We start from the raw sequence: 26,810 nt of genomic DNA, 5'->3' as shown, positions 1-26,810 counted from the left end.
TCGTGGAGCCCATCTCTGCAGCACACCCAGCTGCATGGAGATCATTGCTGCCTGCAGAAAGCAGCGGATGCTCGAGGTGCCACAGAGCATTGCAAGGGTTTGTTTTGTTGGATGGGTGATGAGACATGCAGGAGAATTCCTGACCTGGTCCCTCTGGGGTTACTGACATTGTGACCGTTCCAGGTATGAGCATATCCTTCAAGTTCTGACTGTTGGTAGAAAAAAAGGCACCATTCTGTGTTTTTAATGCTTTGAAACAAAGAAAAGCCACTGATTCACCTCTCTCCTTTTCATTACTCAGAGATGTTTTTGTCTTATGTTATCACTAATGATTGCTAATGTAATAGCAACAAATCAAAGAATTGTGTGACCAAAGCCATTTGCTTTTGGGGAAAACATTGAGAATGCTCAGAAAATATATGGAAAGAGACATCTCAGATCTGCTTTTTGGGCACAGGCAAACACCGCTCTGCTCTTCAAAGGGAATTATCCCTGTGCAGAGGACCAGCTGGGGACTCTGCAAGTAAACACATGCCCTATTCCTGTTTGCAGCAGCTCTGAACCCAACGGAGGTCCCACTGAGGAGCAGAGTCCTCGTGTGAGCTGAGCTCCCATCCAGATCCATGTGCTCTGTGGGTGCTGGCATTGGCCAGTGGCTTGGTGAGAGCTCTGACTGCTCTAATGTACCTGAACCCTGCGTGCTGCAGCTCTCCCTGCCCTCAGAGGTGGAGCTCTGCACACCCCTACACAGCAGTGACCTTCAGAGGCACCCGAGTTGAGGTGGGCACTGGCAGCCCTGCAGCAGCATGGCACGGCCGTGTCCCCAGCATGTCATGCTGCACTGACCCCCCCGTGCTCCCTCCACAGTGCTGTGTGTCAGCAGGGCCAAGTGTTTTCGGAGGGGACGTCAGTCCCTGTGCTCATAGGGTGCCCAGCGCTCCGTCACAGCATCAGAGTGGCACTGGGACAGTCCCCAGCTCCCGCAGTCACAGCCCGTTTCGTGTCAATAACGCAAAGGAAGGGGGAAGAAAAGTTTGAGGGAATGTGTCCTGGAGTTTACTGGGCAGCCTCCTCTGCCTCCTCCGGAGCGTGTGGGTTCTTCCCATCATTCTGGATTAATTTCACGATGTGTGTCAGGTCCAGGCTGCGGGTGAGGATGTCGAGCAGCACCTCGTCCTTTTGGACACCTTCCATGAACTCCTCCAGCGAGAGCTCACCTGTGACACACAGTCAGAAAGACTTCATTAGGTCTCATTATATCCTGCAGCCCTCATCCTCCACCCACAGCCCCCACACCAGTCCAGGAGTCGTTGCTGAACCATAGCACACAACCCAGCCCCACGGCAGCGCAGCCCCACACTGCAGTGTCCCCCTGGTGCCCACAGGGACCTATGGAAGAGCAGTGGGAGCTAAACCTTCCCCTCACCCACTGCTACGGGGCACCCAACACCCAGAATTGCTCCAGCAAATCGGGCTGCAGGGAAGGAGAAGGAGAGGGCAGAGCTTGACGTCGCATGGGAAACTTCCTTACCATCCCCATTGATATCAATTTTATCGAACACCATGTTTGTGAACTCCTCAGCTGTCATGGCTTCATTGCAGCGGTTGATGGCTCGGATGGCCTGGAAAGAAAGGACACACAGAATGGTACTGAATGCTGTGCAGGTTTCTGTATTGCTACAAGGAGATCAGTGATCTGACACGAGACACTTTTTTCCAGACATTTAAGTTCTGGAAGGGACAAGTAAAGTCCTTCCTAAAATAATGGAGATTAAACTCACTTTGAATTGCACTCGATGCATTAAAAGCTTAAGTGGGCATACTGGGATAAGCCAGGAGCCCTTCACCTCTGCAAATCCTTAGATTAAATTCAAGTGCTTATCTCAGCCCAGGCTGCAGTGGCCATGCTCGTACATGACATCACAAGGGGCTCACTGTGCACCAAGGTGTGGGGCAGCTCAGGGCTGAGGTTAAGGCCAGGGTGAGGGTTAGAGTTGAGCTAGGATTAGGGTTGGGTTAGGGTCAGGGTGAGGCAGGTCCCAGTGTGCTCTAAGAAGGCGGGTGGGAGCGCTGGGCAGTGCCTGCCGATTTAGGGAGTTGTCTGTTGGGTTGGGATGTTCCCATTGCAGCCTCTCTCCACCCGTGTCTAATAACCCTCCTCTGTGGAAGAAGCAGGAAAAGCAGAGCCCACTCACTTTGATGATGTTTAGCAATTCTCCCCGGTCAATGCAGCCGTTCCCGTCTACATCATAGAGTTTGAAATACCATCGCAGCTTCTGATCCACTTTGCCTTTCAGGACCAAGCTCAGGGCTGCCACATATTCCATGAAATCTATGTAGCCATCCTAGAAGCAGAAGGATTTAATCTATACAGAGCCTTAATGAGCAAACTTGACATATGTACCTGGCGAGGGATTCATGAGCCTCAAATCTCCCCGTGCTAAAGGAATCTTGCTCCGCAAAGCAGCAGTAATTCAGGGGTCAAAGAGGAGCAAGCTTATGGTGGATCACCCAGCACTTTGCTCTCTGCACACACGTAACAGCTCCTCTCTGCTGTCAAGGGGTTTGTCTGCTAACTTCCAGGAGAGAAGCGAACCCAGGAGGGACCCAGGGCCATGCAGAGTTCTGGGTACCTGAATCCCATGGCCTTCCCATCCAAATCGCTTCAATGGAAAATGGTACATGCTACAAAACCATGGAAAATCTTCTGGAGAGAGTAAGGTGGTGCTTTGTCAATGAACAAAGCCCCGGGCTGTCCCATGGAGCAGCTTCCAGAAGGGATCATCTGCTCTGCTCCACTGCTGGATTAGTGCAAATCGCTGCTGAGCCCTTCCCAGCAGGGGTCTCCTGAGCATCAATTCCTTTTCCAGGCACGGGGTCAAATACCAGGCAGTGAGCAAGGAAAGGGCTCGGGCATAAGCAAAACCACTTTTAGAGGATTCATAGCCTAAATTGTATTATTTCCGTGGGATTAAGCCCACTAAGCATGAAGCATCCTCCTCATCTCACTGGTGCTCAGGCCCTGCATGCAAACCTCTGCGGGGAATGGCAGCTCCTTGCCAGTGCAGAGCATGTGCAACAAAATCAATGACATGGCAATCTATTTACAATTCATAACAACAGAAAAACACACCCAAGCTGTGCTGCAAAGCATTGTTTGTGCCATGGTGGGCTTCTGCAGGAAGCAGAAGGTGTCACAACACCAAGGCTTTGAGGGCACTTCATTTTAAAGGGATCGCAGCGTGCCCAATGAAACCCTACAATTTTAATAACTTAAAATTCAAAGGGAAATATCAATCCTTGGAGAGCCTCTTCCAGAGCAATCAGCAGGTGAGGAGGCTCTGCTGGCTGATGCCCTACTGCATTTCTTCACACTGCCTAATTACAATCTATGAGGCTGCAGACAATCAGGCCATGCATTACAGATGCACACCTACACTGCCAACGCCCGCCATCGCGCACGGAACAGCACGCAGCCAACCCACAGAGCAGAGTGGGAAGGACAATATTTACCTTATTAAAGTCAAACGTCTCAAACATTTGCTCAACGTATTTGTTTGCTGACGGGCTCAGGTTTTTCAAGCCAAAAAACTGTTTGAACTCATAGAGGGTGAGCTGGCCTGATGGGCACTCCGTCATGAACTTCTTGTACCACTGGTGGCACTCGGTGGCACTCAGCTCCTCCACTGCTTTCCCATCCATGTTCCCCATCTCCACACAGAGCGCTGGGCACTTTGCAGCCAAAACTGGAGGTCAGTGGATGAGTTCTGAGGTCGGTGGATGAGTTCTGAGGTCGGTGGATGAGTTCTGGGGTCAGTGGGTGAGTTCAGAGGTTGGTGGGTGAGTTCAGAGGTTGGTGGGTGAGTTCTGAGGTCGGTGGATGAGTTCTCAGGTTGGCAGATGAGTTCTGAAGTTTTGGGGCTTTGAAGTTCTCCTTCTCACCTTTAAAGTGCCTCGTGCTGGTCCCAGCCCAGCGGTGGTGGTGATGGACACGGGTTCCTTTGTCTCTTCAGGCAAATGTAAAAGCACAACAATCAAAAAGCACAAAGACACAGAGCTGAGGGTGCCATTTAAGTACCAGCAAATCCTCCCTCAGCCAATGAGGATCAGGGTGGACCCCCACCAGGAGCATTAAGCGTTCAGGTTTAAAATAGAAAGGAGGTAAAATGGGAAGGTCTTGCAGATTACAGCCCAGCAGAAGATTAGGAGGGCAGAATTTGCTCCGTGACAGTGTAAGCTCCTAATCTACTTCACTTACAGTTTTCTGTGGGCTCACACGAACAACAGCTTTTGCACCAAAATCAGTGTCAAAGAAAAAGAGAGGAAAGCACTCAGATGTTCTGGTGGTGGTGTCACCCTATCGCTCTTCCTCAGCCTTATTCTACTGGAAGATTCCTGTGTGGGAATCACGGAGTCACAGAATGGCCCGGGTTGGAAGGGACTTCAAGGATCATGAAGCTCCAACCCCCTGCCACATGCAGGGCCACCATTTAATACCATTTAATACCAGCCCAGGCTGCCCAGGGCCCCATCCAACCTGGCCTTGAACATCTCCAGGGATGGACGGGGCATCCACAGCCTCTCTAATTCAAATCAATTTGAAATTCAGAGAGGGAAATTTCCATTTTGGCTCCTATCAGGGATGCTGTTAGGGTATATTCGGTGTGCTGAGACAGACACAAGCAACATCATTCCTTTGAATGGCAAAGTGTAAGTGTGAATGCAGCTGCCAGATGCTTGTGCATGGAAGTTCCTGCACCACTGTGAGCCCCACATCCACCCTCACAGCACCCAGAGGAGGACTGGGAGATCACAGGGCATATCCTGAGGATGTGGCATGGGCCTTCTGCTAGCGCTGTCATTGTGGAGCTGCCCACAGGGAACCTGTCCCATAGCACCTCTGCTTTTAGATCACAGCCTTAAGACAAAGAGCTCAGTTTTGCCTGCAGAGCCTGGTGTTGAGCCTTCATTGAAGTAAATCGGGAATAAGTCTGCTCTGGTAGGTGGCATTACATAAGCATAAAACAGTTATGAAAAAGGAATTAGATCGAGGAACTGTAATTGGATGTACTAATCCTGCTCCTGCCCGCGGCTGGCTCAGCTCCTGCTGTGCCCAGCGTGGTGCAGAGGAAACCTCTATGGGACAGCCTGTCCCAAAGCACAGCCAGGCCTTGCAGTTGTTGGGTGCCCATTAATAGAGGCAGGGTTGCGTGCTAGGGGTGGGTGTGAGCTCACCAACAGTTTCCAGAGGCTTTGCTAACACTGCACCTGGAACACAAGGCTGGGATGCTCTGGGAGAGCAGCACAGAGATGAGCCAGCCACCCCACAGCCACTGGGAATAATAATTTCCCTATGCATAGGGCAGCTCTGTGAGCAGTGCCATGACTCTGCTGCCCGTCCCCTGGCTCCATGTCACTTCTCATCTATGCCTTCAGGTGGGAAGCAGGAGGAAGACCAACAGCTGCTCTCACTGCTTTGGGTTTATTGCTCTGCATTACGGCTTTGAGTTGGGATGGGTCCCCACTTCATGATGTTAGCGCTCTGGACGTCCATCACCTTCTTGGTGTGATCGGTGTCGTGGTGAAAGAGGTACCCACAGGTCGGCCTCTGTGAGGTGTAGAAAGGGCTGTATGAGTTGGAGCAGTGCCGTGTGTAGAAGAGGAACTTGAAGGAGTCGGGTTCCTGGCCCCCAGTGTGGGCAACAAAGGGGACGAAGCGGGAGGCCAAGGTCTGCTCTGAGCAGTGCTGTGCTGGGGATCCCCGGCCCTTGGGGCTGGGTAGAGGGTGGGGAGCATCCTGCTTTGCTTTGCTCTCCCCCATTCCCTTTGCCCTCTTCTGGTCTTTGCTATGTGTGGCCTTCTGGTGTTTCAGTCACCTGAAAAAAAGTTGGACAAATGCATTTTCAATGGACAAATGCACTGCCGTCAGCCAGCAGTGCTCAACATCCCGACGTGATCATTGCGTACCAGTGGCCAAAAATCAGAATGAACATAAACCAAAACACACTGAGGGACTTGGGCTCATCCCCCACTGCTTGCAGGACACTGCTTTTCCCTTTGGCGTTGGGCACGGTGGAGCCCTGGTCCCAGATTAGGGTCTCAGTAATAACACCTATAAATAATAGCAATATGAGCTCCTTCCAGTGCCGTGTCAAGACTCCTCCAAGCAGCAGCCACAGCTGACAGGCTGTGCAGACAGCTTACCCCAGCCTGATGCATGAGGTGCAATGGGGCATGAGCAGCAGCAGCATGCAAGCGCAGCCTGGAGGCACAGCCCTCAGCAGTGCCAAGGGGAAAACAGAATTATTGAATCTGGTGAGGCCAGCCTGTCCCTGCCCCAAGGTCAGCACACCAGAGACGTGCCCAGCACCGGACCAGGGGCAGCACAAAGCAGCCATCCCACCCATAGGGATGAGAGAACCCTTTGCAGGAGGACACGGTGTGGGTGTGTGCCCAGCACAGCAGCCCTGCCTCGTGCCCCCCGGCTACTCGAGGCTGAGCCTGACTGCAGAATTATTTTGCCATGGTTATTTAACCATGACTCAGTTATCTTGTTTTCATTGATGGCAGCTCTGTGCCGATGGAAACTGGCTCTTCCCCCAGCAATTATCCTATTTACTTCTGGGCATCCTAAATAAACTCCTCGCTGTCTGAATTTATTTTTAACCACATAAAGAAGTTTCCCAGTTTCCGTGACGCCCTGGCTTACTGGTGCTTTATTTTGGTTCTGCATATCTGGCTCTGAACAGAGCCTGCTACACCTATTATGAGGGGAACACCAGTGAATCATTTATAGAAATCTCCCTCAGCCTCATAGGGAAATGATGAGATCCCCCAGGCTTATCGCCTCACTTTGTCACTTATTTCCCAGATGCAGCCATCTGCCTGGTGCCTGGAAGTCCCTGTGGCCAGAGCTCAGCACAAGCAGTAGTTCAGCTGTCCCTCCAGCAAGGAAACAACCTGGCTCCCAGCACTTGCCATGGGAGACAAAATATCGGGGCTTTGGGTCTCGAAGATGTAAGAGCGGACCTTGCACTGTGGTCTGTGGATCCCTGCTCCAAACACTCTGAGGTTTGCCCAGTACCAATCACAGTCACACGCATGCATGATTACAGCTCCTTGCCTTGTGCGCTTTGACAGATAGCAGACAAGTATACACACGACTGAGCTGCTGCAACTGCACCCACCCAGCAGGGAGGCATCAGCGTTATTAAGGCAGCGCATTTGGGGTGTGTGGGTAAGGCCTTGAGTGCTTTGAAAACCTAACTGCTAAGTCATGTAGATGCCTTTGAGATGTGCAAGGCTCGCACGCGCCCAGCGATAGGGCAGCGCTGGGCAGGATTCTGGGCCGGGGAGTGCTCAGCTCTGGGCTTTGCTCATGCCATGGGTTCGCCTGCCCTGAGGCTTCCTCCTCACCCTGTGGGGCACTGAAAGATCCCTCGTGCCCGTGTGGTGCACCTGATTACGTGATCATGGAGGGGAAGCACCAGTTCTACGTCCATGGCACTATTTATGGTACTGGCAGAACTCTAGCAGGGATTAAGAGTCCTGTGCAATCCTATTTTGTTCAGCCATGCATTTAAGGCCTCTAATCCCTTCCACATTGCCTTTTGACTCCCAGAGAAGATCCCTACAGGTGGGGTCACAGGGGCAAGGCTGAGTTACCAGAGTATTCTGCCCTGCTGGCAGCAGCTGCCCTACCCTGGGATGTTGTCACTGTCCCTGCACAGGGACTGACGCATGTGCACAGGGGCAGGGATGCTGCTGCTCGCTGGCACCACGAGGTCCTGTTAGCAGAGCTCTCCCTGCACCGGGGCTTCTGGGGCCATTGTGGTGTCACCAGGGTGGTGGCCCCAAGGCAAAGGGGTTCGGCCACGGCTGCCCATGCAGCTGCTCTGCCACCACCACCAGTTCGTGGCCCCGGCAGCACAGACCCAATATTCCTTTTGGCACGAGCTGCTTCGTTGCTTGGATTTCTCCTCCCAACTTCTATGGGGTCTGGCAGCGGAACCTCACTGCACAAGCATTTCTCACTAGGGAGATCTGCATCTGCAGGGCGCAGCTCCCTGCACTGATGCAAAAGCAGATTGTTCTGGGGTGTTCACCTGTGATCAAAGAGAGCCTCACACAGCAGTGTTCCATCACGGCAGTGTTCACAGGGCTATCTCTGTGCCACGAAGTCAGCTGGCAGCCACCCCAGTCCTCCCAGTCCTCCCAGCTCCTCCCTGCCAAGCACCCAGCCCAGCAGCCCACCTGCCCCACCAGCAGCATCAGCCTCCCTTAAAACACAGCTGTCACTAAGTGGGGCATCTTCACTACATCATCCGAGCTTGCCCTGTGCTGAAGCCTGCACCACACCTGGTGTGCTTTTCTTTTGCTCTTTCCATTTGAGGTATTCTCGTGACCCCCATCTGTAGGGTGCAGAAACTGCTGGTGCTGGTGGAAGGGGCTGAACCATCCCTCCCTGTCACTGCACAGCAGCGCTGCAGCTTCACAGCCCCTCTGACATCTCTGCAGTGCAACAGCATTTTGTGAAGCAGCTCTGTGCAAGAGTGCTTCCTCATCCCATGGAACTTCATTGGCTTATCTCCTCAAAACAGTTCCTCTTCTCCTTCCCCTTTCTTGTGACTTTCTTTGCCTTTCTGCATGCCCCGCTCCATTTGTTCAGTCAAAGACTGCGACTATCAGCCCAGCACTTACACCTGGCATGTCTCGCAGAGATATTGTGTCCTTTGCACATAACAATGCTTTTGTTTCACCCATCGGCTGGTGAAATAAAACCGCTCCATTTGGCAGCATGGGGCTCCTTCCTCGCATTTGATTTCTGCTCCCCAGAGGTGCCCCTCTCCCCTGATCCATGGCTGCAGCCCCCAGGCACACCCGGGGCGTGCAGGAGATGCACTCAGACAGATGTTTGTTTGCTTCCGTTCCACCTCTCCATAAGCAGCAGTTAAGCTAACAGTCCCGAGGGCTGAGCCCCACTAATTACAGAGCAGGTCAGGCCTGGAGATTCCCTGGCAGCATCAGCCTGCAGGATGGGCGTGGGGTGTCGGTAGATCCAGCTGCATCCTGGAAAGGCTCTGAAATATCACAGCCTGTAACAGCCCCAGAGCTCACACGGTCAGCCTCTCAGCTCCCCTCCCTTTTGCATTTGCCACTTTTGTTGGCTCTCTTTGCCTGGCCTTTCATGACATGGCTGGAGCCTTTTGCCATATCACAGCAGTGCTCATTTTTCACTGTTCCCACACTGTGCTTTGTGTATAAAGAAAACGCTGTGGAAAGAGGGATTTCAAAAAGTGATTAAATATGTGATAGTTACCACTGGGAAAGAAATCAGTATCCTTTTGACTGCCAAAACAGCATGGAAGCAGAAATAAATGCAAGATAGGAGGACCTTACACTGTAGCTGTGCTTCAGAGTTAATGTTCTGACAATTATTTGGGGTTTAAAGTTCTCCCGTAAGCCCCATCATTTATTAATAACCAAGGTTACTCATTAACCCTCAGCTCTTATTTGTGAGACAGGACATTGATGGCAGCGTGGGACGCTTCAGAAAAAATGATCTGGGGTCAATTCCCACTGTCTTTCAGCTTCTGTGTCTGAAATAGCCCAGCTGCCAGCAGTGCGGGGCATGCAGGGAGGGCTGGTGTTTGCAGGGATCTGTAGGGGATCCGTATGTGTGAATAGGGCTTTGCAACTCAGTGAGCCCCGTCCTTGTGGGCACCCGAGGGCAGCGGATGGGGCTCTGAGCACCTGATGGAGCTGTGGGCGTCCCCGTGCACTGCGGGGCAGTGGGAACTGATGGCCTTTGTGGGTCTTCTCCATCTCAAGCCGTTCTATGCTCGTGGGACAGCGGGACAGACAGACAACCGTCGGGCAAAAGCTTGGCCACGCTGGGGACGAGTCGGAAAAGTCGCGTGGCTGCACCTGGGGCTGAAGGGGAAGCAGAGGAAGGCGGCGGGAGGAGCGGGGCCGGGCGGGCACCTGGCGGAGGCGGGGCCGGGCGGGGCCAGGTGTTCCGGCCGCTCCGCTCGCTCCCTGCCCGCTGCCTCCCGCTCCCAGCGGCCCGGTGCCGCCGGAGGTTCGGTGCCGGGAGCGGAGCGGAGCGGAGCGGAGCGGCGGAGCCCCGCCATGAAGAAGCATCACTCCGTGCAGGGCACTTTCAGCCGCCTCTTCGGCAAGAAGCACGGCACGGCCGCCGCTTCGCTCTTCGCTACCAACCCGCCCTGGATCTTCAGCCAGGAGGTGACCTCCGACAGCGCTGGAGGCACCGGTCAGTGCTCCCCATCCTCCGTGAAGCCGAGGGGAGGAAAGCTTGGGGAGGGGCGACCAGGAGCGCTGCGGGGCGGGGAGAAGGGCTGCCCCGTTCCCGTCTCGTCCCTGCGATGCGGCCGCGCCGCTCTTTGCCCGGCTTTCCTCTCTCCTCCCTAAAGCTGTTTCATGAGACGCCGTGATTGAGGGGGGTGCTGTTTGCGTTTCGTTTGCTTGTAATCGCAACGCTGTGCCCTGAGGGCTCAGGGAGGAGGGGGAAGGGGTGACGGTGGTGCAGCCGGGGTGGCAGCGGCCGCTGCAGGATGGGGTTTGGCTGTGAGCTCCCAGCGGAACCTCCAGCGCTGCTCCCCCGCTGTTGGGCGAAGCGGTGCCGTCGCAGCGCGGTTACGCCCCGAAGGCCGCTGGTGAAACTCTGGTAAAACGTGATGGAGTTTCATTGCAGCTCTCGAACGCAGAGGGAAAATCGCTGCTTTCTGCCTGCTGCGAATGTGAGCGGGATTCGGGCCTCTCTCTGATGTGGCTTGAGTTAAAAGTAAACAAAAAGCAAGCAACAAACTTGCTGCCTGCTCGCTACCCAATGGGCTCCCATGGCTGCGGCACAGTACAAAGGCATTCCTTGCAGGTGTAGGAGCTGCTGCGCAGAGTAAAAGCCAGCAGTCCTGGAACTTGTGCATAAATGAAGGTGATTGAATCACTCCCTGCCATCCTCGTGGTGTTTGTGCTGTTGGTTCATTTCTATGGCTCTAGGTTGCCCAAGGAGGTTGTGGATGCCCCATCCCTGGAGGTATTCAAAGCCAAGATATGGCTCTGGGCAGCCTGGTCTGCTTGCTTGTGACCCTGCACATAGCAGGGGGTAGGAGCGAGATGATCTTTATGGTCCTTTTCAACCCAGGCCAATCTATGATTCTGTGTGGCACATGCATTGAGTGACTGTGCTCTGAGCAGTGTGTGCTCACTGCACTGAGTGGAGCGCTGCTCCCAGGCTCTCTTGGATCCCAAACAGTTTATTTTCACCCCACGAAGCCCCATGTGCTCCCTGCTTCTCAAAGGTTTGCTGCATCTTTGCATGCCGTGGTTGCTGCCCAAAAGAGTCCCCTGCCCGTGCGAATCCCCACCTTGGATTTTTCATACAAAGTAAACAGAAGTTAAGCAATGTGGGAAGGGTGTAGGTCTGCCTGTCACTGACTCAGAGATTCCTGAACAAAGTGACTGCTGCCGCCTCCTCGCTGCGGTTCCCGGCTGTGCTGCGCCTGCTCCAGGTGATGCAACCAACCCTGGAGTAGGAAAGAGTTCCATTGCATGTGTTGTAAATGGCTTATTTTGTTTCCCACAACTGAGGGGACACAAATGACTTCAAAACAGACCGAATGCCACAGAGTGGCCAACGCTTGGCCAGGGCCAGCTGCTCCCTGTGGCTCCAGAGCTTCCCCAAGCTCTCCTTCCAGGAAACAGCACAGTGACAGACCTGCAGCAGGCAGGTCCTGTTTATCTAGCAAAGAAAGCACAACTACAAGCACTTCATTTTACTTTAATTAAATGCATTCAGGTTAGAGATGCTTAGTAATCTAGGATCAAAGCCCTTGTGATCTTTAATACATTTTCTCACTGAGTTTACTTACTCAATGTCTTAATAGGAAATTCTCACATTATTTCAGGTCTCTGAACCGCTCTATCTCCGCTCCACAAAGCTGTCTGAATCAACATTCCCATGTTCTGTGGGCCTTGGCTCTTGCTGCTTGCTTGCTGAATGTGGGGTTACCCGAGGGGTTATGCAAAATTAACAATAACAGTAATTACGTGCTGGCATCTCAGGGAAGTCCATAGGGACAGAGGATTGTGGATACACTGGGCTGTACGTTAGGGCAGACTGTGGTGGGAGAAAGGAGAAGCTTGTATGCCTGCTGGACCTGGTGTTACAGCTCATGGTTATGCTGAATTCTTTCATCCCTCCTGAGACATTTCCGGCCCCCACTGTGGCCAATTCCTTCACTCCAGGTGAAGAAAACGCTTTAGTTCTGTGGGGATGCATTTAAGCATTTGTCCTCCCCTTATCTCCCTGAACTCAGTGTAAACTTCTCTTTCCTTCTTGGCTGATCTCTGCTGGTCCCCAGAGAGCAGAGCTTCTTGCAGCCAATGAGAGGAAGGCGCACCGGCTCTCTGAAGTCCCTTTGAGGTGTTTGAGTTTGTTCAGCAGAGGAAGTTCCTGTTTAATGATTTCTTCTCTGCAGCGTAAGACTGCATTCCATCCATCCCAGCCCCAGTTGGACCTGTTCTGATTCGTTTACTATTTTCTCTAAAATCTGCCCTGCCTCCTGGTCTTGCCCATATGTATGCAATGCCTGGTGTCTCCTTCCCACTCTGTTTATCAAGCCCTAGCAGCAGACGTGGCTGTGTGCCATGACAGCCCAGGATTGCCCAGAGACCCCACCAGGGCCTCCACCTGTGTGAGGAGGGGGAGGCAGCATGGGGGACATGAGCTGTGCCAGGGGACATGGTCAGCCTGCCTGGAGGTGCTGGAGGCATGGAACCACAGCCCTCTGCTACCACCGAGCTTATGCAACTTTTGCTCTTCTGCTCCTCAACCTTTAATTTCAGTATGGAACTTGACAGAAACTATTTCTGCACTTCCCGCTTTAGCATGGGAGCTTGAGCACTGTGCTCCCAAACTTCTCAAGGGGAAAATAAGTCTGTTTACTTCTCAGCGTCAGTGTTTTGGAGCGGAACGCTGGTTCTTGGTTCCGCTTTATTGGTTTCTGCTTTATCCTCTTTGCTATCGAAATCTGTTGGTGGGAGCACTGCTGCTGACCTTCTCTGGTCGCAGCTGCTTTGCATGCTTCCCCCCCTCTTCCTTTTCAGACCTCTGTATTTGGTGGTGGTCTGCTTGGCTGGGAATTATTGGTGCATCTCCTTCCAGCCAAGGTGGGGTTTACACGCTTCAGAGCTTCTGCTTGTAAGTTCATGCTGTTAATCAGACACAAAGAATGCAATTAAAGTAATTTTATGAGCTTTATTCTCCGTCAGAAATGAACTGACCCAAGAGGTGTGGCTGAAGGTAGAAGCACAGGGCTGGGAACCAGCAGCACCTGAGAGCTTCTGCTCACAGTGCCAGGGCTCTGTGCTCATCATAGCATTTCGTGGACAGTTTGGAGCCTCTCTTCATAAGGCTGGCTGGAGGCTCAGTGTTGGGGCGAGCAGTTTGTCCTCCAGTGCCAATTATGAGAGGCCAACATGCAGCAACGCACAGAAGGATGCTCTAGGGATGCCATGTCACACATCCAGCTGGATGAGTGGCCCCAGCACCTGTCCTGCTGGGAGTACACAGAGAGAGGCCAGAAAGCACCTCCTGGGGAAGTTCTGTGTCTGTTGCTGTGCTGTCCCAGAGGGGCATCTTCCTTCCCCAGACCAAATCTGGGTGGGGAGTGAATTGGATACAGTACTGACATTTGGTCCTCAGGGCTAAATTTTGCTTCATTGCTATTAGAAATGAGCCTGTCAGAGAGATGCCTGTGCTCTCCCACCTCCACCACCTGGAGCCCAGACCTGCCTCCTCAGCTCCGATCCCCTACACAGTGTGATGCTCCTTGCCCATTTCTGGGAGCTGATACAACAAACCCTTCCCAGCGCTTTCTGAAGCGAGGTGCTGCCCAGTGCTGTTTCCCTGCTGCCCTGAATGCAGTTCTGCTGCTAACTGTCCTTTCTTCCTCTCAGGGGATGTGATTGAAGTGTATTATGGTGACAACCGCTTTGGGACGATGACCGACTCCGGAACTGCAACGTTGAAGCCTCGTCCCAGAGTGCGGCCGCTGCTGACATTCCTGCCCCTGGTGAGTGTTGGCCAGCAGTGCTGTGGGCTGATACCCAGAACCAGCCAGGCTGGTTGCTTCCCTCATCCTCCTCTTTGGGGAGGGGGGGGAAGAAAAGAAATGAAAAGCCAAAGCACTCTGTAATGATGATGAATGCGAGGGATTAGGAGGTGATTCGAGTTCAAGGCTCTTGTTGGGCATAGGCGAGATGCTTGGGTGAGAGATGTGAGCATTATCTGCCTTGTACTTTCATTTTTGTCAAAATTGCTGAGTGTGTAGATGAACAGATCTGGCTGGCGCTGCTCTTTGTGTAACTGCTGGCAGTCTCTGATCTGGCGTCGTGCTGGATAGAGCAGGAGGAAAGCTCTTGTTTCTGGCCCAGGAGCAAGGAGGCGATGCAGCAGGTGCCTGCAGAGCCTGATGGGCTGCACTGACTCCAAATCTCTTTGTTCTGGTGTGAAACAAAGGAGTAGCATCTTCCGTGTCCCATAGCAAACACCAGACGTGAATGTCAAACATCACAAGCTCAGCAAGCAGAGAATGACCAAGCTGCGTTTTTTCTTTTTCTGTAAGGAGTTTGGGGAGTGACAGAACCTTTGCACAAGCCAAAAGTTGACATGGAGGGAAGAGCAGCATGTCCATGTCTGAGCTAATCCCAAAGGTGACATCTTTGTGTTGCTAGATGAGTTTGTGGTGGTTGAAGTCGCGCTCCTGGTCAGAGCTCCTCCACCCAGCATGGCTGGGGATGGGACTGGGCAGTGGGTTTTGTTCTCTGCATCTGAGCAGCTGTGGGCAGTTGTCACACCTGTGTTATCAGGATACTGTCACAAAGCTTTGTGGCTGTTGGACAGTTATTTTTCCCATTCTCTGTGTATGGGATAAAGCTCTGAGCAGGGCTACCAGTGTCCAAAGGAGGGAGTGCCAGTGCACATGGACCACAGGTGGTTGGACCACAGCTGGGACACCACTGCCTCCAAAAGCCACAAGTGCTCAGTGCTGGCTCTGGTGCTGCACTGCCACTTGTGCTGAGCGAGCTGTCTTCCTGTGTAAGGCACCTTTCCAGTGGTCTTACCTCATGTAGGTACATGAAGTGGGAAGTGTGTGGTTGCTCAGAGGTAGTTTGGAGACGGTGATAGCTAAATCTGAAGTGATATGGGTCACTGAACACATTTAGAAGTCCTTAGTCTTGACAAGCATGTCCTGTCTGAGTAAGGGATGTTTTCCTTGTACACCTTCATCCTTCAGAGCAGTCATCACCCACAGCAGAAGAGCTGGTCTGCTGTCACCTGGGTGCAATTCATTCATGGGTTGCACAGGTGTCACTGGGAGGACAACGAGGGGGGAGGCTATAGAGCACCTGAAAGCATAATTAGCAAGCTACAAAGGATTGTGCCCTCCCCAGTGCCCTCCATAAGACCACAGGAGGTGAAAGAAATCACGTGGGCTGTCAGTTAGGAGCAGTGCCTGAAAAAACTCCTCTGGTATCACAGAGCTCAGCACATGACCATAGCTGGCACCCTGTAGCACTTGCTGGGTCTTTGCATCTTCTCAGAGCTTCCAAACGTCTTCCTAGTGGGTGTGAAGGTGATACTGGAGTAAATGGCGCAAATGGAATAAATACTTTGGGCTGTCATCCTGGCAGTGCTGTTTTCCTGCTGCCTTCGGGGGCATAGATGGTCTGGGGGGGTTCTCCCAGAGTGATGGATCCTTACCACTGTGCTCCTCTTCTGAGAGTAACATGTTTAACTGAAGAAATCGGCAGTAGGTGTAAGCCACATATTTTGGAGGACCAGTCTGGGTTGATAATTTGCATTATTTTGATCAGGTTTGATGATGATTTGTCTTGGCGCAGACGCTTCTGCTGCCACACGCATATTTGCGCTGGGCTGATCTGCAGCCTTAACCCTTTCTTCCCACCCAACCCCTCTGCATTCCCCAACCAGCAGCATGCTGGGGAGCAGCTCGTGGGCAGCTGAGTCAGGCAATTGCTCACACCCTGCCCTGCAGTGCCTGCTCCCTGCATGCCAGCGTTCTGCAGCCCTCCCTGCATACCAGTGGGCACCGGCAGCCCTGGATGGAGCAGGCAGAGCACGGCCATCTGTCTGTGCAGTGTCCCTTTCTCCTGCAAAGCTTTGGCACGTGGGGGATGAAATTCCTTCGGTTAGCCACCAAATTTCCGAGGCTTTGCTTCAGAATAGAGTTAGGAGGTAGATGTCCTTACATGGGGAAATAGTTGGCTTCTTTAAGACTCTCAAAATGCAAGGTAGCTGTTTTGGTGCTTTATTTAAGGAGTGGCCTTAAACTGAGCTCACTTAATGGGTGGGAAGCATGGGCTTCCGCAGGAAATGCCCAGAGAGGTGGTGCCCTGTCCTTGCAGACACCCAAGCACAGCGCTCTGAGCACCTGTTGGATGTCCCTGCTCAGTGCAGGGCAGTGCAACCAGGTGGCCTTTGGGGGTTCCTTCTATCTCAAACAATTCTGTGATTCTAAATCCATGGGAAAGATTGGGGGAGCTGAGGATCACAACGACAGGCAAGCTCTTCCACTGGAGGCAGAGGATATTTGGTTTTGTCTCAGTGCTGAAAAGGGATTCCTGGTTGTTGCAGTGAAAGCTCACCCTAATAGGATCCTCAGCACACAAATCTGATTTCGAGCACCACAAACTGGAAATGCAGGTTCCTGGTGCACCACCCACGAGCACGGCAGCCTGCTGTGAATCAGCGGGAGCTTCGGGCTGTCACACCCCTAGCAAACACATGGGAGGGAAATAATCTTTCTGGTCATCTCTCAAGGCTGGCAGTGCATTGAAGGAGATGCTTTCCATTTTGGAAGCCAGGTTGTGATGTGAGGATGGGTGGGTTTTCAGATGCTGAGCATTAGTGATTGCCACAGAAATTTTGAGTGTGAAACAGGCTTGCCCAGTTTTTAGGACCTGTTGAAGTAACATGTCCAAAATGGCTCATTTATGATGTGTGGACTTTGTTTCCTCCAGTTTTGCATAGATCTCTTCTGTCTGCTCTTTCTTTTCTACCTACTGCTATCCAAACATGCGATGCATACTTTGCTTTTAATTCAGGTCAAACGAGCCCCAGACATTTTTGTTCTCCTGTAAATGAGCAGGAACACTCAGTGTGTTCTGGAGATGGGCAGCAAATGAATTTCCATGGAAAATGGGTACCATTGGCTCCTTCCTTTTGGCCTTTGGAATTTGGTTGCATCGGACCATTTTGTTCTCTGGTCTTGAAGTGTCTCTGTTACTCTTCATCTTCTTTCTGGCTTTCAGCTGAAGCTGAGGATCCTTCCTCTGCATTGTACCTTTAGGAATGGTATGGAACTCTTAGATGAGGTTGTAAAGCTCACCTGGTGCGCTTTGCCACTAACAGAGATCTGTCCTAATGCCTCAGCAGACCTTGGCTTCCCACCAGCGTGAAGTTCCCTGATCAGTTGCTCAATGCCATGAGCTCTGCATTCCCATTTACTCTCTCTGGGCTTGCCTTTATCTGGCTCACTCACTTGTGGTTATAGAGGGTGTTTGGTCATCTGTAGGGCAATAGACTTTGCAAGGGCAGTAGCATGTGCACGTTTGGGTATGGGAAGGACACAGGGCCCTTCTGAAGGGCTCAGGCTTCTGTTGAAGTCAACCCTGCCCCAGCAGCTCACGTTCCCAATCTCCTTATACCCGGTATGTAATGCTCACGTGCTGCCTGTGCCCCGCATGGGGCTGTCTATAGGCACTCAACCTTTGAGCAAACAGACTTTGGAATCCTATAGCAAGCTCCTGTGAAAACAGTGGTGGTACCAACGAAAGGCAAAGTGCGCTGGCTCAATCATTACTGAGACACTGCACAGACGTGGTGCAAGCTGAAGAGTGTCTCCTTTTGCACACACAGCAGTGTGTCCCCAGCTCCTGCCCACGGGAGCTCCTGGTACGTCCTTGCTACGGTTTATCTCAACACTGCTATCTGAAAACCCAGTGCACTGCTTCAGTTGCTTACGTCTGCGTGGCAGCCTGATTCAGCGCCAGGTTGTGTTTCAGCCATGGGTGCGTTATTGTACATTTCATGAGCAACTGCAACCCCAACCTTACAGTGAGTCACTGCAGGAAGGAGGAGAGCCTTTCTGCTTTTGGCAGGCGTGAGGCAGGAGCCCTGGTCAGCACTCTGGGTGAGTCACCGTGCTGTGAATATCTGACAGTGGGTGGCTGTAATTACCACAGCTGCCCTGGCTGTGGGCATCCTCACAGATGTGTAGGCTGCTAAATTGCACGGTCCTGCAAGAGCTAAATGTGCTGCTGAGTCTTCAGCATGAATGCTAAGGGAGTGATTGAGAGTGAAGCAAACCACACAGGCAGCAGTTTTCCCCAGCCTGTTCAGATATGCTGGTGCCAGAGTTTCCCAAAAACCTGGAAGCCTTTCTGCAGCTTCAGTGGCTGTGGCAGAGGCTGTCAGGGCTTGCTGCAGAGCAGTGCCCACAAAACCAGAGAGAGCGATTAAATTGACTTGATAGGTGAATGGTGAGAAACTAATGCTGCTGATGTCAAGTTGTGGAGCCCTAAGCTTGGGTGTGAAACAACCACGCTCCTTTCAGCCTGTCTGCACCTGACTAGCAAGGAAAGTTTTGTCCTGTGGCTTGTGCAACCTTGACCGCTTCCAGTCCACTTAAACAGCATCAGCAGCAGCTGCTGCAGTACCTCCATTGCTGTGAAACAGCACTGGATCCCATCAGGTTTCTGTTTGCTTAGATTACCAGCTATACAGCCTACTGCCTGCTTGACAACCTTTTATTCTAAATCCCTGAGCATTAAACAGCTCTGTTTTCTCAACAGAACGCCCAGGAATCCCACGGGGTGGCTGTGCCAACACCATCAGTGCCGGATGACTTTGAGGAAAAGGCAGCTCCTGGTAAGGGTTCTTTCCAAAGTCCTTCAGTGCAACGAGTTCAGCAAGTCCTTGGGCTTGGAGAATCCTTTGAAGAAAGTGTGCACGTGCCATGCTCTGGAGCAGACAGTCTGATCCTGAGATTTTAATGCTAAAACCAGACCTGTTGTTAATAACTTTGTGGGGTCGTTGAAAATGAATTTGTTTTTAAAAGTTGAGGTGTAGTGGCTGTTAGAGTTAAGCAAGCTTTAGACAGCTGCTCAGCAAAATAAACCAGCTTCCTAGGAGGATGGCTGACCAGCGGAAATTCTGGTCTTTGCAGTGCTGGTGGAGGTGCTCATGCCACCCTGCTCTTGCTATTCCTTGCAGACCCCGGCTCCCAGATGAACGGGAACTACCGGATGTACAGCTCGGTGGGGGACCTGCGCCCACAGGCTCTCGAGAGGGAAGATGAGGATGAGGACATCCCTCCGCCACCATCAGTGCCCCCACCACCCCCTCCAACAGCGCAGGTGCTCACACCTCCAGCCCCACCGGCTCCTCCACCACCCGAAGCACTGCCACCATCGCTGCTGCTGCCACCACCTGAGGCAGTGCCACCACCCCCCGCCGTGGCACCTCCACCACCTCCAGAGCCCACTCTGCCCTCCCCCATCACGCCAGCACCTCCAGACTTCATCCCGCCAGCTCCACCGCTCAGCAAGGCTCCTGTGCCCTTCAGCAATGGCATCTCCAAGTGGAAGTCTGAGACGGTGCTGAACACGAGGCAGGTGGATGATGAGGGGCCACTCTGTCCTGCTGAGACCAAGGTGCCGGCTGCCCCCAGTGCAGAGGAGAACCCACAGGCCCCTAAGCAGTGCCCTGAGCCCCACCTCACCTTTCCCAGGTCCTTCAAGGTGCCCCCACCTGCCCCGGCCCGGTCCTCCTCCATCCCCGTGCAGGAGAGCCAGCCTTCCCGCATTGAGCCCTTCACCCGGCAGCCCCATGCACGGCCTCCCCTCCCACCCTGCTTCACCATTAGACCCACAGCCAAAGTTCATGCAGGAGAAGCCAAGGAAAGAAATCCACCTTTGAGACAGCCCATCGCCAAGGCAGCCCCTCCTCCGTTGAGCCCCAAGCCGGGCGCTGTGCTCAGCAGCCAGACCTCAGTGCCCAGCTCAGAGCCGAAGAACCTCCAGCCAAAAACAGACATCAGAGACTCTCCTCCAAAATCTGAAGTTATCACTGCAAACGACCTGGAGCTGCCCCCTCCGGACTATCCTCTCTGTGAGGACAGCTGGAAGGATCCCAGCAGTCTGAGCCAGCTGCAGCATGAGCTATCGGCGCTGCTGCGCTCTCCCAGGAGGGATGAGAGGCAGCCGGAAGGGCCAGCAGCCCCCCAGCCCATAAATGGCAGCACCAACCATGCTGGTAACCATGGGTCTGATGGAGCCAGGCTTGTTGGAAAAGCTTTGTCATCACCTACAGGAGAGGAGAGAGAGAGGAGAGAGGGGCCTGGGAGCAGCCCCAGTACCATGGGGGGACACCCTGGTGCAGCACAACCAGCTGTGGAGAGCAGCCCCACTGCACAGCCCCACAGCGTGAAGAAGATCAGGAGTGAGCTGGAGGCTGTGTTCTCCCTGAAGAAAGAAAGGAAGCCAGCCCTGGGGCTCGGTGGTGAGAAGCAGAGCCCTGAGGATGGTGGCAGTGCCTCACATTCAGGGTTGAGCCCTCCTGAGCCGGGTGACGCTGTGCTGCCAAAACCAGCCCTGAGCTCACTGCCAGCCCCAGCAGATGCTGCGATTGTGGAGAAGAAAACAGAACAAGAGAAGCATCCTGCTCCCGTCATCCCTGCCGCTAACAAGGCCATGGAGAGCTCAACCCCTGCTCCCCGCTCCCCTGACAGCAGTGTGAGCCCCCCAGGCCCACCTCAGAGAGCAGTGGAGGAGCCGCCAGCTCCCCCCATCCCATCACCCCCCATTTCCCCAGTGCCGCAGCCCAACGCCAACATCTTCCAGTACAAAGTGCACCGGGCTGGGGCTGGTGAAGCTGAGCCTGCCTGCCCCCCGAGTTCAGCCAGCAGCCCCCCAGGAGTCCTGGGCACAGGGCAGGAGGAGGTGCTGATCCACCCGGTGACAGGAGAGCGGGTAGAGCGGGGCTCTCCCATGGCACTGCTGCTGGCAGCCCGGCAGCGGGCACAGCGGGGCCGCCAGGGCAGCGATGCGGGGGGACTGCCAAGAGCCAGGCCACACAGCAAATTCGGCAGCAGCGCATCAGAAACCACCTCCAGCACCAGCTTCTACCGCCACGAATCCAAGCCTTACTCCTTCACCGTGGTGCCCCGGCCCTCGGCAGCACAGAGCAAGCCGCCGTCCTTCTCCAGTTCCTCAGAGCAGGGCCAGGCGGTGGGCAATGGGCAGCACCCAGGGCAGCAGCGGGCTGCAGCCTCCAGCCTGCTGCGGGGTCTGCTGGAGCAGCCAAAGGACCCCAACCCTCCCCGCCATACCACATCTGGAGAGGAGGAGGAGAACGGGGAGGCAGCGCTGGACTACGCCATCATCCCCCCGCCCCCCGAGTTCAGCAATGAGGCGGATGAGGTTGGTGGGATCCCGCAGAGCCGTGAAGAGAACCACAAGTGCCCCAGCTTCCCTGACTGCAGCCGAGGCTCCGACGCACCACGGTACTTCAGGTGGCCTGGCTACGGCCGTAGTTACGGCTATGGGAGCAGCCAGGAGCCCTCGGAGCACAGCAGGAGGAATGGTGACCTGGCACCCCCGTGCCCAGATTACAGCGGCGCCGCCGGTTACCTCAGCCGAGGGCCGAGCAGCCGCCCGCTGATCAAAAAGCGGCTCTACGTCTCCGAGCCTGAACACTCCTACCCCAGAGCAGCTGCCCGGGGCGCGGGGCTCCCATCCTATGGCTCTGGGGCGTACAGCTCCTCAGCTGGGGATGGGACCCGCCGCCTCAGCTCTGCCCACTGGAACGGCCCTGGTAGCGCGCAAGGCAGGCGCACCTCCATCGATTCAGCTGGGAAAGCTGGGCCGTACGGCGGGGCTGACGCCAAGTACAAGGGGCAGAATGGGGACTTCTTAGTAGCTGGCAGGTACGTGGCTCCATCAACTGACCTCTGGTCGTTAGTAGAGTCCTGGGCTGAGAAACTGGTGGGAAAGCGACACCTTGGGTCATCTGCCACAAATGGCAGAGATAAGGGCTTTGCAGTGGCTCTCATTCCACCAGCTCTGTGGTGAGGATGCAAGGGCAGCCCAGAGGCCGTACTGATGACCACGCTTACTTCTGCAGCTGTGGGTGGAGGGCTGCTGGGTGGAGGGGCTTCTTGTGGGGAAAAGAGGAAAGCATCTCTTGTAACTATCTTCAATAGAAAAGCACGGCCATTTTGAATACAGACAAATAGTTTCTTTGGCTTTTGGTGACTTTCCCCACTGTTTTCCTTCCAGACCTGCCCACGGCAGCTCGCAGTATGGTGGACCCACCAACACCTTCATGGTCAGACCCGGGGCACGGCAGCCCATCTCCTACACCTACCAGAGTGGGCACCGATAGGCTCATCCTTAGGGCTGCTCCACTGCCTTCGTCCTTCTGCTGGGAAGAGACAACGAGGTGCGTGGTTGTTGCAGGTTTTCTCCACCTGGCCAGCAAACACTGCTCGACACTGCTGAGGACGAAATGTGGAGAGCAAACCTGGGACTTGGACTCTTCAAAAAGACTGTCATGGAGCATAGTTACTGCAGACCAGCTACTGTTGTGTGAGCAAAGATGTTTTTCTTTCTCTTCTTCCCTCTTCCCCAGTATTGGTTTCAAATTTGCAGCCTGATAGGTCTTCTAAAATGCAAAAGACCCTTAGCTTAAAGATCGTTACTGGAGAGTTTGGGGGTTTTTTTGTTTGTTTAATCGTGCTTGGGAGTGGGGAGAAGCCAAAGCTGGAGATGTGTGTAATGGAAGCAAGCCAGTATGTATCTGAATTTAGGGGGAATTAAGAACGTGAGGTCAATTGGATAGAAATAGTTTAGGATGCCTGCATCACCGCCCCCTCCACCTTGAGTGAACACATTACGCTGATGCCTTAAGCCAGCTCGTGCTCTCAGTGCCCATCTCCAGGGCTGGGAGCAGCTGCTCTGCGAGCACAGCTCTTGCTTTCCCACTCCTTTTGGTGCCTGCACGTTTGTGTTGCCGGTTCTTTGTCATGGGAGACTGCAAGGCCTGGCTGGGTGGCAGTGAAGCATGTTGGCAACGTGAGATCTCTGATCTAGGGAATGAATAAGCTAAGCTTTGGTGTAACTGTAAAGTTTTTGACACTCTGGGGTGTGGTGTACCTGAGGGACCTTTCTCCAGCTGTTTCCATCAGCGTCGTGGATACTTCAGTGCAGATCTGCCTGAAGGAGCCAGTGCTGTGTGATGGGAGAGGAGAGTGGTCTGAAAGAGGGTATTTCACACTGCGGTCAGCTGTTAGTGAGAATGTATTATTCTGAGGTTTTGAATAGTTCCAGAAGTTAGAAGCAAATCTTCCTCCCAGGTAAACTTGCTGCAAATCACTGTAAGATAGGTGTAAAAACTTGTAGAGAGTATTTTCTAATCGCTGACAAACTAAAGCACTTTGAGACACGAGTCTACCTTTATTGAAAGCACTTTCTGTTCTCAATGTCATACAGTATCATTAGTTCCATTCAAGCTTATTCTGCTTTGTGCTGCGAGTAGATTTTGCTCTACAATTAGACTCAAAACTCGGTGATAAGTTTTCCCCTCACAGTGCAGGTTTCAGAAGTTATCTTTATTAATGTCACGCCGTTGACATTCTGTTTTACATTATTTCCAGCTCTACCTAATAATTTAACAGCTGTTTCGAATGCTGCAGAGGCTTCAAAGTATTCTGAACTTTACTTTGCTGTGAATGAAACGAGAACGCAAACACCGTAATCAGCCTAACAGCTAATTCATAGGATGTTTTTATGCCAGTAACTCGCAGTGACTTGGAACGCTTCCAGCTGCGCTCCCTCCAGCTGGTATTGAAACAGCGCCCTTTAAATGGCTGGATGTTGGTTTATGGAGAGTAGCTATGGAGGAACTAGGCAGTAACTCCCTGGGCTCATACAATGTGTGTACCACAGCCATTTGCCAATCTCCACCCCCAGTCAGGAAGTTCCCCACGTGAGGAGCGCCCTGAGAATGTTTATTGATCTCTGGGAGTGAGGCTGGGATGCTGTCTGCGTAGCTCCAGGCTTGTGTTTCACACATCCAGGATGGAATTTCACCACTTTCCACCACTTTCCCCTAAAACAAAGAAGCTTCACTGATAATGTTGCAACCTGATCTTTCTGTTTCCTGGTGTAGATTTTTGCATAATGAGTGAAACTTCAAATGAATTCCTAAAATTACTTTAAAAGACTTGCTGGGAGACTTCAGACTTGGAGATGAGTCCTTTAACATGTATGCAATTTCTGGATTGCCTTCCTCTTTCGAATTCTGCTCAACCTCAACAAACACCCCCAACAAAGGTTTCATTTTTTTTTTTCTCAGAGCAAATCTGAAATCCAACGTTGGCACTTGCTTTGAATTCCATGTTTACTGTTTCAATCAGACATGCAATTCCCAAGTGGCTATAATACAGTGCTACGTGGAGCATCTTGTTTCTAGCAGGTGGACACTGCTTTAAATTAAATAGCATGAGAATGTAAGTCAGGTTTGTGTAACAGCCGTTTATTTACTCAAAGAACGCCCATGCTGGGAATGCATATGGGCTAAGCTGTAATGAAACCGAGCAGAGCTTCCCAGTAAAACTGGTTAACGTGAACGTTTGAAGCATTGAAACGATTCTGTTCTTTAGACACTGCGGGCTGTCCCCGCTGCTTTAGGAAAATAGTAGGATTTCAGTACGACTAAACAGGTCAAGGCCATGGGGAACTGTTTGCATTCCAAAGAAATGGCTGTCAGAGCTGTTCCAGGGCAGTTCAGTGCAATGAGCAGTGAGGGCTCAGCTGCTGGGAGCTCCCTCTCGGCCGGGTGATTTGTCAGCACAGCACACACACTGCTTCGCTCCGATTCCTGTTTCTCTTCCTTCTCCCCCAGCTGCTTTACTACATAAACTTAGCGATAGAGGAGGGAAACTGAGGGGTGGTAACAGAGCCAAGTGACCTTACAGTGCTGGCAGCCATCCTGAAAGCTGACAGTGGAATTGTTAATGCCTCGACCCTCTCTTGCCACATTCAAGTCTTGATTCGACTTAAAGGAGCCCCTGCAACCTCCTCTAAAGCACCTGCTGATGTAGTAGACTGAGAGCTCTACTTGTAAAGTGTTTGAACAAAGTCTCTTATTTATGAGTGCCACTGAACACCAACCTTCTTGCATTAAATGTGTCTGGATGTATTGTTTGATGACTTTTTTTTTTTTTAGTGTTATCTAACCTTATCTACTGAACTTCACCTTTCCCAGCTTCTGCTTAGGGCTCAGTATCAACATCTGCTGTGACAATGTCAGTGATAACAGAAGCACGAGCAGGCAGCTCTCCTCACTGCCCATTGCTGCAGAACCACCCGGTGCCCTGCAGGGCAAGCAGCCTGATGGAGCAGCTTTACAGTTCAGCCTGGGTTTCTATAAATAGTGCTCTTGGTTTGGAGCTTTTCATTAGGAATGAAACTTGCAGAGTGATTTGCAAGTCCTGACTAGAATGCTGTGCTTAAAATTTAAAATGCAGGATGAGCAATGCAAGCACTAACATAAAAGGCAGCTTGTTTCCAGAGTGGCTAACTCTCTCCATGCCTCCAAATTATACTTATTTGCATTCTCATCTCTTTAATCCTGGCTACAAAACAAGGTTCTTCATTAGGGAAGCGTGCAATGTATCTTGAAGCGTTTTCTCTAGCCACAGCATATTACAGCAGTGTCCCCAAGCCTGAGCAGGGTGTGAAGCAGCTTGGGCAGCATCAGCACACCACAAAACCCAGAGGATCCTTCAGTTCCTTTGCAGATAGCTTGTAAGTCAGTGGGCAGTGTGCTGGTGTGATGCTGCTTGTTATGGCCTTGCTGCCTCCCAGTGCTTATGGCCTTGGTAAGCTAACAAACTAGCAACTGCTAAATAAACTGATGCTTATTGTGCTTATTTTATGATGGTAGGGGGGAAAAAAACAAGTGGTAAAAAGGGTAAATGATCTTCAATGCGTGCAAACCTCTGGCTGTTGTCATGCTGCTGCCCTCCTGCGGCAGAACACAGAGCCGTACCCGAAGGTTTGCAGGACGAAGCCCAGAATGTGCTGCCGTGCTTTCTTTAATCGACTGTACAAGAGGAATAATTATCAACCACGACCTTTTCTCCACACGGTCCTCATCTTCCACCACTGTGCTGCTTTTTGCCCTGGACGGCAGAACTCTGCAGCACGGTGATGTGAGGAACTCGCATGGTTTAAAACTTCCCATTTGAAACTTGTCCCTGCTTGCATGGCATCGGCGAATGTTTATTTAAGCCCGGTTGTAACTCCAGGGACTGAAATCACAACTTCAGCACTCTGTGACCTCAGCTGGCTCTTAATATTGCAGAGGCTGCCCAGTGAAACTTAAGAGCCAGTTGTAAATGAAAATGATGATTTATTTAAAAACTGCCTTCCACTGTTTCCAAAGACACCTTTCTCCACAAGCACCAGTTTGTAACACACAACCTTTGGCCTTAACTCTTTGAAGGGACAGTTTTGAGGCAACTTCTTGTTCTTTGTAATTGTTTACCTTTCCAATACAATGCTCTAGCTGGGGAATTTTGCTCTGAAAACAATTATGACACTGTAGTTGCTTACAGTGTAGTGTTGCTATCATGGTAAAGAAAATGTAGCATTCATTTCTAACGCAAGTTGTTGTTTCATTGGCAAAATCCCACTGT

At 52.4% G+C, this 26,810-nt stretch overlaps 3 protein-coding genes across 4 annotated transcripts; 1 reads left to right on the top strand and 2 right to left on the bottom strand.

The window, feature by feature from the left end:
- Positions 1–1,056: 1,056 nt before the first annotated feature.
- On the bottom strand, positions 1,057–3,711 carry LOC122187160 (guanylyl cyclase-activating protein 1). Its single transcript, XM_042884436.1, has 4 exons — positions 3,514–3,711; positions 2,196–2,345; positions 1,532–1,622; positions 1,057–1,217 (listed from the first exon to the last, which is right to left on the bottom strand). Exons 1-4 carry the CDS (start codon positions 3,709–3,711, stop codon positions 1,057–1,059), a joined length of 600 nt encoding a protein of 199 aa, XP_042740370.1.
- A 1,771-nt stretch (positions 3,712–5,482) lies between these two features.
- GUCA1ANB (GUCA1A neighbor) lies at positions 5,483–6,251 on the bottom strand. The gene is given in 4 exon segments (XM_042884084.1): positions 5,483–5,854; positions 5,856–5,876; positions 6,016–6,112; positions 6,205–6,251. Coding segments are annotated over 4 exon segments (537 nt in total).
- A 3,841-nt stretch (positions 6,252–10,092) lies between these two features.
- On the top strand, positions 10,093–26,775 carry CUNH6orf132 (chromosome unknown C6orf132 homolog). 2 transcript variants are annotated; one of them, XM_042884393.1, is made up of 5 exons: positions 10,093–10,273; positions 13,981–14,096; positions 18,901–18,976; positions 19,322–21,528; positions 22,387–26,775. In XM_042884393.1, exons 1-5 carry the CDS (start codon positions 10,132–10,134, stop codon positions 22,606–22,608), a joined length of 2,763 nt encoding a protein of 920 aa, XP_042740327.1. In that variant the 5' UTR covers positions 10,093–10,131; the 3' UTR covers positions 22,609–26,775. The 2 variants fall into 2 exon arrangements, with proteins under 2 accessions (XP_042740327.1, XP_042740326.1); XM_042884392.1 differs by having other exon boundaries at positions 19,322–22,034; positions 22,387–22,594.
- The last annotated feature ends 35 nt before the right edge of the window (positions 26,776–26,810 follow it).

This window comes from Lagopus leucura, unplaced genomic scaffold (assembly GCF_019238085.1).
Source record: "Lagopus leucura isolate 7727_CA_CO unplaced genomic scaffold, USGS_WTPT01 Super-Scaffold_100043, whole genome shotgun sequence".
Lineage (NCBI taxonomy): Eukaryota > Metazoa > Chordata > Aves > Galliformes > Phasianidae > Lagopus > Lagopus leucura.
This window is presented reverse-complemented; position numbering and strand designations above follow the sequence as displayed.

Bases quoted from the DNA above. Each gene is read 5' to 3' on its own strand.
- LOC122187160 (XM_042884436.1), bottom strand. From the start codon at position 3,711: ATGGGGAACATGGATGGGAAAGCAGTGGAGGAGCTGAGTGCCACCGAG. The intron at 2,346-3,513 runs GTAAATATTGTC...TTCTGCTTCTAG, and splicing joins AGACGTTTGACTTTAATAAG to GATGGCTACATAGATTTCAT. The intron at 1,623-2,195 runs GTGAGTGGGCTC...CTTTCTTTCCAG, and splicing joins AATTGCTAAACATCATCAAA to GCCATCCGAGCCATCAACCG.
- CUNH6orf132 (XM_042884392.1), top strand. From the start codon at position 10,132: ATGAAGAAGCATCACTCCGTGCAGGGCACTTTCAGCCGCCTCTTCGGC. The intron at 10,274-13,980 runs GTCAGTGCTCCC...TCTTCCTCTCAG, and splicing joins CGACAGCGCTGGAGGCACCG to GGGATGTGATTGAAGTGTAT. The intron at 14,097-18,900 runs GTGAGTGTTGGC...TTTTCTCAACAG, and splicing joins TGCTGACATTCCTGCCCCTG to AACGCCCAGGAATCCCACGG.